General features: G+C 41.6%; 1 protein-coding gene across 1 annotated transcript; it reads left to right on the top strand.

The window, feature by feature from the left end:
- Positions 1-5,429: 5,429 nt before the first annotated feature.
- bambia (BMP and activin membrane-bound inhibitor (Xenopus laevis) homolog a) lies at positions 5,430-10,169 on the top strand. The gene is made up of 3 exons (XM_078280860.1): positions 5,430-6,031; positions 7,941-8,222; positions 9,563-10,169. The coding sequence occupies exons 1-3, from the start codon at positions 5,956-5,958 to the stop codon at positions 9,982-9,984; spliced, it is 780 nt and encodes a 259-aa protein (XP_078136986.1). The 5' UTR covers positions 5,430-5,955; the 3' UTR covers positions 9,985-10,169.
- Positions 10,170-11,793: the final 1,624 nt, after the last annotated feature.

Raw genomic sequence — 11,793 nt, 5'->3', positions numbered from 1 at the left:
CGCACTGCAGACTGGTGACACTCCGACCTCCTCTGTAAGAGGTTAATGTTACCAGATCAAAGACGAGTGTGGCTCATCTTCCTGGTATGTCCTGCTCTAGTCTCAACTTGCAAAGCTTTTTTTTTTTGCATTCATAGATAGACATTTTGGACAGATTACATGGTTGGTTATTATGTGCGTATCTGAAGGTGGACTGTGTTTTAACGTTTAGCAACTATAGAGAATGTGTTCTCAAGGCCCATGGAGATGGGGAAAGTTAGCATTTAGTTCACTAATTCAGACAATAGGGCCAGCCAGGGAAAAGCTGCATTATCTCTTCACCCTGAGAAAGTTTCAACAAGACAAAATAATGTTCACACGTGGTCCATTTGATGACATTCAGCAGCATCTCACAGTTAAAAGCTCATTTATGTTTGTAGACCATAAAACATCGTTTAAAAGAAAATGAAATATTTCATATATTCCGTGATTTACAGAGGCATATACTTTCAATGAACAACTTTACATGTGAATAGACTTATAGTTTTATTTCTCACATGCTTCTGCTCGATTTGTGTGTATATCTTTATAGGTGCATGTGTCATTTTTCTTGGGGGGCTTTTAGTTAAATTGACAAAATGATAAATCAAACTTATAGCTTAGTATGTGCTGGGAAAAAAGGGCACATGCATGTGGGATAAGGACAGAACAGAGACAAAAAATGAATGCAAACAAAAGTTGGCTCAAATGTACGGAAGAGGATTAGGGCAACGTGAAAAATGTATTTGAGTTCTGACTTTAATCTCAGTATTCTGACTTTAAACTCACAACTCGGTACATTTATTCACACGTGGCCCTAATCCTCTTCAGTACAAATGAGCCTGGATTCTAAGGGTACTATGAATTACTACTTTTTGCTTTGTATTTTGCACTATACACACATTTTTCTGTCCTCTCTCCCTCCATGCCTTTTTTACATAATTAAGCGTAACATTTTTTTTTAGATACTTGACTTTGTTACATGAACGTGAACTAATATGAAAACTGTTTAAAAGGAAGATTATTGTGTTAAACTACTATTCCCCATGGTCAAGAATGGACTCTCCAGGGCACCTGGGTAGCTCACCTGGTAGAGGGGGTGCCCATGTACAGAGGTTTACTCCTCAATGCAGAGGCCACAGGTTCAACTCCAGCCTGCTGCATGTCTTTCTCTCCCCTTTCATGTCTTTAGCTGTCCTATAAATAAATGCCCAAACAATAACCTTAAAAAAAAAAGAATGAACTCTCCAACTCAAATGCCAAAATTGTTCCTTTCTGCGATCTAAATAGCCAATAGGGCCAGCCAGCAAAATCTTTCAGTTTACAGTTGCTTTGATTTAACCCTTGTGTTGTCTTCCCATCGACCATAAAAAAAACACTTTTCAAAGTTCTTTTTTATTTATTTTTTTAGGTTTTTGTGCGGGGTTTTTTTCAACACTTTTATAGCTTTTTCAGATGTTTTGGTCAGTTTTTTTTCAACGTTTTTGTCCCTTTTTCAAAAGTTTTTGGCGTTTTCTTCTGGTGTTTATGAAGTTTTTATTGCATTTTATTTTCCAACATTTTGTACACTTTTCCCAACGTTTTGTCACATTTTTCAACATTTTCACCGCTTATTTCGACTTCCCATATTTCTGATATAAAAAAAACGTTGAAAACGGGTCAAATTTGACCCGAGGACGACCTTTTAATGCATTTAGTCATACTGACTTTCTATATCTGTATCTGAAAATACAAATGAATAAACTATAAAGTAACATTTTATTTCACAGTATTTCAGAACTATTATTTTCAGTTCTTATTCCGCCGTATTGTCAAGCTCTTATGGTACAAGGTAGCATCACAGAGGCCTGGCCTGATAAGGAAAGGTACACCACTCCTCATGATCAAACCCAGATTATCCACAAAGCCATCTCTGTATGTGGATAAGAGGACAGAGTGCTACTGAATTCATTCTCAACACAAAACAAGTTTAAAAAAAATAATAAAAAATAAAGGTGGATGCCATCAGTTTCCTGCCTCGGAGCACTCTAGATAAAGTCTGCATGAGTGCTTCTGAATGCCGAGCCTGTAACCCAATCTGTAACATCAAAGCTGTTGCCAACGGTTTTTCCTGCACATCTACAGTATGGATCCACATAACTGCTGGACCTCTCTGCATGCGCTCTGATGCTTTGCTCCATTATCTTGAGGAGAACAAAATAGATCATGGAGGATGGAGACAGTCTGCCTGTCTCTGATTCTTCAGAGACCTTGATATGGCTCACATCAAAGAAGAAAGGAGGAAGCCGGGAGGTGTTGGAGGAAGTCTGTCTGCCCTGGCGTGTGTCCTCATGTATCATGGAGAGAGAGCCAGTCTGAGGTTTAGATCTTCAAAGTGGAAATATTTGTGCAAAACAGGGTCATTTTTGGTCTCTTAAGACTCATGGGGGTGTGTTTAGAGCTGTAACTTTACGTTTTTACGGTTACATTTCAAATCTAGACATGGTTTGGTCTCTCTCAGGTAGACTTGACCTCCACCCCCACCATCTCCGCAGTGACCTAACTGTCGTTGCCCAATCAGCAGGGGGGCTTTTGTTAAGCAAAGCCCCTACAGTCTGTGCCGGTTCACACCTACAAGTGTCTCCTAATGTGTGAAAGCAGAAACAACCTGTGGGGTGTAATCGCTAAAAGGCCAATTACATGACCCCCACTAGACTGTCAGACCTCGTGAGCCCCGATCTATTCTTCCCCTCATCTCTTATACTTTCTTTCTAGGACCCCCCCTCTTCTTCTCCCGCACAGGGGCTGCTATCTTCACACAACACCCGCCAAGGTGGGGGGGCCCTGTATTATGTCTCGTCCTCACTTGCTCTCACGTGAAGCGGTACATTCTGCTCCTGTTTCACTTGTTATTATTACTCAATGTACTTTGCTCGAGGCCACTGTGACCCTGACTATCTTATAGTTATGGCTTAAGCTAAATAAGCATACACCAAAACACACTTGGTCTCTTATGGAAACCTTGTACATTCTTATTATATTTATCTGCAAATTGTAAGGACATTATTCTACAATTGTCAGAAAAAAATGTTTAAAGGGGCACTCCACCGATTTATAGGTGCAGTTTACTTGTCCCAAGGAACACACACATTTTCTTTTTTTTTTTTTATAGAAAAACTGAGGGTGTGAAGCTTGTGTTGGAGAAGTGGGAATTTACCAGGCAGGGAATAAATAGCTACATTAACGGAGGATCTAGTCTTTTTGACCGATAAGGACTAAAAGTCAGAAGATCTTGGCCCCTGCTGCACAGTTTGAACATTCTTTTTTAATATTCCTCGCGCAAGTCCCTCCACTTTTTATAAAAGCAGTACTATAATACAATGGCGTGACTTTGGGTTCAACATAGGGGAGGTTTGAGATCTCCACTTTGGAAAAAAAAAAAAGAAAAAGAAATTTGGAGCATATCAAACACTTTTTTCTGCAACAATTTGGGCTGTTTCTGCATCAAGTTAGGGTGCAAATGTCTTTATTTATGTAAGCAGGAAAATTGTGTAGGTGTAATGTAGTTTTTTGTGTGTGGGTTGCACTGGCCAGTTTTGATTATTGGGAGGGTAACCCCATCCCCCCTGTAAATTACACCTATGCTATAATAGCTGGAATGCCTGCAATGAAACTATTTTATGAAATAAAAAGGCCATATCAGTTTTGACCACCGGGTGGTGATGTTTAACTATCCACCACATGTAAAGGCATGCAGAGATGGAGGCGCTGCTGGCATTAAAGGGGCATTTCTGATCATGTTTAATGGAACTAAATAAAAATCCAAACATCGTATGTCAAATGTATTAATTACTTGAACGCACTGATAATGTGAGCCATACTCATTAAAACAACAGCATTGTATGGGTTCTCAGACAAATACCTAATGCTTTTTAGAGAGACAATTACACACAGTATCACAGAAACTGATTAACAATAGGAGGCCATCCAGCGTAAAACCAGTATTTCTGTCGACGTCCACCCTTTCCACGCAGCTCTCAGTAGAGATAGTCGTGGACTGGCGCCTCTGTGGAATTGCAGATAATTACGGTAATTGCAGTGAGTAGTTTTCCTGTGTTCCCTAAAGCGGTGTCCTCATCCTGTTGTCTGTTGGCCACAGATGCTTTATTTCAACACGCATGGAGCTTTGACAGACAGACTCGGTCTTCACTGATGACCCCCCCTCTTCAGGATATAATATTATTATCATACTTAAGCGTCTCTGCAGGGTGAAATTGTTCTTTCTCCTCTTTCTGATTTTTGTTAGTGTCGTTTATGAAACTGCAACATATATAGCTATACATGTATATATATATATATATATATATATATATATATATATATATATATATATATATATATATATATATATATATATATTTAGGGTCACTCATTTGTTTTTATGTCCTCGAAAGATTTATATTTGGAGCTGCAAAAAAAAAAGCAGTTGTCGCTGATAAAGACAATAGTGTCTGTGCGCTGCGTCTGTGTGTGTGTGTGTGTGTGTGTGTGTGTGTGTGTGTGTGTGTGTGTGCGTGTGCTCTGGGTGGCGCCATGTGCCTTTTTGGATTGCTAATTTCTCTGTTGGGCTGTCCCGCTCCTCCCTGCAGCAGCAGCAGCAGCAGCAGCAGCAGCAGCAGCAGTCTGGTAGCCTGAAGGGAAGCGGCTCAGCGCGGCGTCAACCTGGCTGCCAGCAGGATGACACGGCAGGTATAGCTGCTACTGGCCAGTCTGGCTTCACTTACACAACACTTAACCTAAAATATGAAATGTAATTAATGGGACCCTGGGATGTCTGCATGCATAGAGATTTTACCATGCCATTAAATCCCTGCATGAAACATATTTAGTCTTCCTATCTGGAGAAGAATGATCTGCATTCTGGGAAACTATTTCAATTAGGCCTATGGTTTAACATGCATTTATATATAAAGATATGCATTTCTTCACTTGCAGGGACTTAAAATAGTTTAAAGAGTGCCTTAAGCATGTGGTGATGTAGTGTGATAAGTAGGTCTAGAAGGATAGCAATGCTATCACCAACCAAATAATAGTATCCTGTCATTTATCAGTCATTGCCCAAACAGAACTATACTAGCTGAACACAAACAGAGCGTTGCACTGTTGCACCATTAAAAAGGGTAACTAAAAAAAAAAAAAAACAAGTGAAGTGAAACATAGCAAGCCCACTTCACTTGGTCGGGATTTTTTTTATGCATTTCTTTGCTCTATGTAAAGCACTTTCATTCTCTGTTGCCTGTGCCTTATTTTGAAAAGACGTACCGGATACAATGTGATTACGTATTCTGACTACCGGTAACTTCTCTCTCGGTGGTCTGACCAATTAGCTTGGAGGGGGCGGAGCTCTGACAGACCACAACTATTTCTCCAGCTAAAATTCTTCTGTGTCCGGAGTCTGCTACAGTCTTTGATACCGCGGAGTTCTTTTTGTAACATTTCTGAGACGTTTCTCCGTCCAACAGTACAAAAGGGATGCTTCACCGTCACCGGTCGCATACAGAGACAGAGGAGGACCAGCGGTGACAACTTTATATCTCAATTTCACTCTCTTCCCAGGAGTATATTTCTCTCTCTTTTTTTTTCTTTTTTTTTTTTTCCTTTCGGCTTAAAGAAGAAGACGCTGTGCTCTGTGTCCTCCAGTAATGTCGGGCCGCTTTTAACAACACAAACTTTTCTGTCTCCATGCGGGAGAGGAAACATTTCGGAGTGGTTTTTTTTGCTATGCTACTTTTGTTCCAGTAAGGATTGTGAGTTGTCGTGTTTTAGTACAGGAATGGCTCATTTTTAGCCGTAGCCTACCTCCATGTAAATCTTTTTGTCGTCCAGCTCTTCGCCCAGCGGTCTCTGCGGCTGCTACTGGATATACGAGGACTTTTTTTGCGCAGTAATTTGGTGTAAATGGATCGCCAGTGCAGTTTAATTTCCATTTGGCTACAACTGGAACTCTGTGCCATGGCTGTTCTTCTTACTAAAGGTAACAGTTGTAGATGTTGGTTTGTGAAAAGGGGGGCATGTTTGTTAGCTTCTCAAATCAGGCTAAAACACTATTTTACAGCGATAAACCGAGACTGAATTTACACCTCAGACATGAGATGTTAAGTTGGGACAGTGTTGCTCAAAATATCACGTCAAGCCAGACAACAATTTACCATTTAGCCCATCAAATCGTGTAAGAAACACGGGCACAAACTACTGAGGAGAGTCGAGATAACTCTACTTGTGTCCATAGGGAATTTTTTGTTGTTGTAATTTACACATTCAGTGTTTGTTTTATGCACATTACTATTCTTAGATCAAACCCCTCAAAAACTGCAGTGTAAACAACTTAAATGAACAACAATTATTTAGACTTGATTGACTTCTTTGAAGAAAAGTTTTCCCCCCATATAGTATTCCTGTGGTTTTTGTCCAGATAAAAAAAATAATAATAATAATGCACAAATCCTGTCTCGTTTTGGCTGGCAGGCCTACGTTTCACTCGGATAACTCATGTTTAACTCTTGTTTTAAGCTGCCATTCATAGAAGACTAAGCAGGGCTAAAAGGCTATATGCTCGGTCTGTTTCTCTGCCCCCCCCCCCCTCTCCCTCTCTCAGCCCACAAAGGGGCCTCTCCTTTCTAATGAAATATTCTCCAAATGACCTGCCCGGGCCCTGCTGCTCCAATCATTCACAGGGAAAACACTGATCTGATGAATGTTCAGAGAGGCACCACCACTGAGAGGAAGGAACAGAGTTTGTTTCTAAAACGTCCACACGCTTTAGCTGCTGTATTTTTTATTTTTTATTTTTTTTTTAGCTCAGGTTTTTAAATGTAGCAGATGGAAACACAAGGCAAGACTTTTGGCTTTTCAATGCTCTGGTTTTTTTTTTTTTTTTTTTATAACTTGTTATAATGCAGTCAGTCACCAGCCTAATGAAGACTATAGATATCCTACAATGTGTGTTAAAGGTACACAGCATTCCGATATGTTGTCCTGTGAAAGTATTACCATGGCACTCGAGGACACGAAGACAGTAAGAGCCTGGCATAAATGGAAGTTCTTAAAGTCAATTCTAAGTCATGTTTTTGTTAGGGCAGATCCTTGGCCTAGATTTTTGTTTTGAAAAGTAAAAAGAGGCCACGGATGAAGTAATGAATGGGCCCGTGTAAAAGCAGGCATCCGTAATAATAAGGTTGCTGGAAGCTCTTTTGGATGGGACGTCAGTAAACCCTGCTGCACCCCCGGGCAGTCGTGACCACAAGTAAAGATTTGCGTGCAAACGGCGGAGAGGAGACTCTGCGTCGCGCTCCGGCCCCCTCTTTACAAGTTTCCATTTGGGTTGAAAGAAACTGCATGGCTTTCAAACAAACCACTAATTATAAGCTACACGGTTCCTGTTTTTATAATACAGACAGAAAAAATGTACGATGAAATTAATGCGTTTTTGCTGAATGGATGCACAAGTCAAAGTTACCTGGCTGTTTATTGCAGTGCATATCGGACACTTTGCCAGAACACACTTTCAAAATAAAAGTATAGTAGATCACAGACTGCATTTCATAGGATTAAGTCCCAAAAAACCCACTGGAAAAGCAGTTATTTGTTGTGGGGTATACCTCCATACAAAATGACACAACTGTACTAAAAGTAGGGATGAAACAGCCTGAATAAAAAGCTGAGTTATATTAATATTTTTTTTACATTGGTGACCAATTAAACCCCTAAAAAGCACCTATAGGGTTCTGACAAACACTCCAAACTGCTATGCAGGCCATCTTATAGTCAAAATATCAGCCAAAACTGTTGGACTTGCCAGGGATAAAGTATTGTGTTAATGCTATAAATACACCCAACGTTGTTTCCCTAACCGTGCCTTTTTATTTTTTATTTTGCATTTCCAGGAGAAATAAGGTGTTACTGCGACGCGCCACACTGCGTGGCCACCGGATACATGTGCAAGTCAGAACTGAACGCCTGCTTCACGAGGGTGCTGGATCCGCTCATTGTAAACTCTCCCGTCACCCACGGGTGTTTAGACCCCGTCATCAATGCGGCGGACATCTGCAGCAGCAGCTCCAGGGGTGCGGACGCGCTCAGCAGGGCCTCGACACTGGAGTGTTGCCACGACGACATGTGCAACTACAAAGGCCTGCACGATTTGGCGCACACCAGAGACTCAACAGGTAAAGAAGAAACCACGAGAGCTTAAACACCGGCTGTCAGGGTGTCCCCTCCCCCCAATGAAACATGAAATTATCTTCAACTGGTTTTAAAGTGCTCATATTATGCTTTTTGGCTTTTCCCCTTTCCTTTGTGTTCTATATCTTGTTTGTGCAGGTTATAGGTTTACAAAGGGAAAAAGCCAAAAGTCCACCCCAAAGGGACTTACCATCTCCAACAGAAAACACTGTTCACAAACTGCTCCAAACAGCTCTATTGTAGTCCAGCCTTTACTTCAGAGACAAACGTGGTCACTTTGTAACACACGTTATAATGCTGGCCTAGCTGCTAGCATGGCACGCCCTCATACTCTGCTTCTGACTGGCTAGTAGTCCTTACCTAGCTACTGAGCATGTGCGACTCCCAACAAAGATGGAACAGAAGTGAGATGCCTCACTCTGTAGCTAAAACAGAGAGCTCAACACACAGGGTGAAAAGAGGAGCTGCAGCAATGTGCAGTACAACAAATATATATAGTGTTTTCTGAAAATGAAACTATGTAAACATTCTGATATAACTTCTAAATACAATTTAAAAACCTAAAAATGAGCATAATATGAGCACTTTAAAATGAGGGGACTCTGTGGGGGGGGGGGGGATTTTATGATTCCTCCTCAGCAAATATTTAGTATTTTCCTCTTTGCTGTTCAAGAAGCAATATGTTGAACTGTAGAGTTCTTCAGACACTTTGCTGTTTATGGACATGCAGGCCACCCTTGCCCCCTCCCTACTTTTTTTTTCTTCTACTTCGCAGCATTAAAAAAAACTTCAATTTGCCTTTTTAATGGGCTCCAGCTCTGTGCCAGGGAAGCCAGGGAGCAGCCAGTTTACCTTAAGCACTTGGAAAGAGATCAGATATATTCATATATGTGTGCGCCATGTAATTTCCCCACTGAGTAGGAATGTGCCTTGTTGAATGAATATTCCCTGACAAGTCTGCATGTTGGGCAGAGGTACTAGCTGCCATGGTTATGAAAAGGTGCATAGAGAAACGGAGCGGTAGGGGAGCTGTCCTGAGGGGACAACGCTGTTGTGACTCTGACCAGAGCGCACTATATAGTTTATTAGCTTAAATTAATTTCTGGCTCTCATCTGGGCAGGGTGACTCATTTGCTGCCCTTTCTCACTTCCTCGCTCTCGTCTGCGTGTCTTATACTCTACACATGGCATACTTGTACATGTATTTAAATAACCATTTGCTTCAAAAGAAGGTACTGTTGTTCATAAATCTGTATATAATAATGTGGAGCAGTGGGAACACGTGAGCATGCAGTTAAACCGATGCTTATCTCCGTGTGTGCAGATCATAGCCGGTACCAGCCAGACGGCGGCAACAACAGGAACCTGGTGACCCGGGTTCAGGAGCTTACCTCGGCCAAGGAGGTGTGGTTCCGGGCGGCGGTGATCGCCGTGCCCATCGCCGGCGGCCTCATCCTGGTGCTGCTCATCATGCTGGCGCTGCGAATGCTGCGCAGCGAGAACAAGCGGCTGCAGGACCAGCGGCAACAGATGCTGTCGCGGCTACACTACAGCTTCCACGGCCACCACACCAAGAAGGGCCACGTGGCCAAGCTGGACCTGGAGTGCATGGTGCCTGTCACGGGCCACGAGAACTGCTGTCTGACCTGCGACAAGATGAGGCAGGCCGACCTGGGCAATGACAAGATCCTGTCTCTGGTGCACTGGGGGATGTACAGCGGCCACGGCAAGCTGGAGTTTGTATGATTTCTGCCGGGGAACTATGTGACTCTGTCGCCTCCCCACAAACAGCCAGGACGGCCTCTTCACTCGTTGGCTTGTTGGCTTCTGCTTTTTTTTATTTTTTTATTTAAAAGACATTCCGATGTTTTTCGTCCATTGGGCTGTGTGGGTTTGTGTTTTTTAAGTTCTTTTTCAACCAGAGGCAAAAATACCAGACTGGTCTCATGCCGTGTGGTTTTTGCTAGAGCACTTTACTTGAAAATGAAAGGCGAAGCAAAGAGGAGCTGTATTTAAACTTTGAGAGGGCAGGACTGAGGTGGAGTGAGAGCTCTGTGACTGCTCCTAAAGGATCCTGGACTTTCACACTGAGTGCTGAAGGATTCCAAATCTGTCTTATTTGCACATTTGTAAAAAAACAAACAAAAATGTTGTCGTTGCTTATAACAAGAATTTTACACTGACACCTTTATTTGAGGAGTAAAAAAAAAAAATTCAGCGTTTGACTGTAGGTGTGCACACTCCTCCTGTGTACGTTTTCATGATTCAAGCTTATTGTAAAGATGAGATATAAATTAAAAAAAATACATATGTGTGTATGTATTTTTTTGTTTTTTGTCGGATAAAACTGACCAGTGTTTGTCTTGTTCTGGGTAAATGTCCAACATTTCTCTCTGTGATCAGACTATAAGCTTGATTGTGAGTGTGAAAGAAAAACTTCCATTAAAATGCCTTTTTTAATTTATTTGGTGATTCATGCTTGTGTTTTTACTTTAAACCTTGACGAGGGGAAAAAGTACAATCCATGTACTTTATAGTTTGTATTTATGTGTGGTCATAGCTATTTGGCACAGTGTTAGATGTGGTTAAAATAGGGGATACAGGTGTGTGTGTGTGTGTGTGTGGCCTTGTTTTACAGTAGAGCTGCTACTTTTGTCAGTTGTTGAACCTTCTCTAGAGGTCATGTTTTCAGCTTCAAATAACTTTTCTTCCTCTCTCTCTTTCCCTCACGGGCTGGATGTATCCTGGAAGTTGTGGTGCTATTTATTTTATACTCACTCTAAAGCCCCTCTGTTTTGCCTTACTGGATTTCAGGGAAAACACTGTCCTTTATGTTCAACAGGGCGTCCGTGAGGATTTCAATATTATTTTGCCCTTATTTTAAAACATCGCTGGTGATCTATTTTTCTTGTCAAAGAATCTAACGGAAACGCAAGTATTGTCTGTGTATCAAAGCCTGATCCATTTTAATTCTCTGTGCCATAGAGCTCCGCTGTTGTCCAAAAACTATTAAAAACACATCAGTGAGCCACACTGTAGCACTGGGTGACACCTATCTTCATTACCATGATCGCACGCACGCTCGTTTATTTAGACTCAATCCCGCATACACTGTCCTGCTGTCAGAAATACTAGTAATACTTGCTAGTAATACTTTCATAAATCCGCAGCTGAAAATAGTCCCTGAGAAATGCAGTATTTACTTCTTTTTGAGTGTTTGCTAAAAACTACAGAGCCAAGCTGTTTGGAGTAAGATTTGTTCAAAAGATTTACACCTCAAGTTCTTGCCACTGAGGCTGAGTGAAGTGGTTCAGAGGGACTGCCATTGTTGCTTCTGTCCTTTTCGCTATGCAGCTGCTGAATCTGTCTTCATTTTAGAACCAGAAAGGCTGCGAGTCTGGATTCAACTTGCAACTTGAAGCTCTCTCCAAAGTATCAAGCGCTCACTCTGTCAGCGTAATATAGATCCACATTTTTGTGTTGGCCAGTGCTACGACGGAGCATCGGTAATGTCGGGATGTAACAGTCGAGTACGGGAAAAGTTCAGGAAGGAGG

This window comes from Sander vitreus, chromosome 22 (assembly GCF_031162955.1).
Source record: "Sander vitreus isolate 19-12246 chromosome 22, sanVit1, whole genome shotgun sequence".
Taxonomy (NCBI): Eukaryota; Metazoa; Chordata; class Actinopteri; order Perciformes; family Percidae; genus Sander; species Sander vitreus.
The sequence above is the reverse complement of the archived record's forward strand: the minus strand, read 5'-3'. Positions and strand labels throughout refer to the sequence as shown.

Coding starts and splice junctions, on each gene's coding strand:
- bambia (XM_078280860.1), top strand. CDS start 5,956: ATGGATCGCCAGTGCAGTTTAATTTCCATTTGGCTACAACTGGAACTC. Junction 6,032..7,940: donor GGCTGTTCTTCTTACTAAAG/GTAACAGTTGTA, acceptor TTGCATTTCCAG/GAGAAATAAGGTGTTACTGC. Junction 8,223..9,562: donor GCACACCAGAGACTCAACAG/GTAAAGAAGAAA, acceptor CCGTGTGTGCAG/ATCATAGCCGGTACCAGCCA.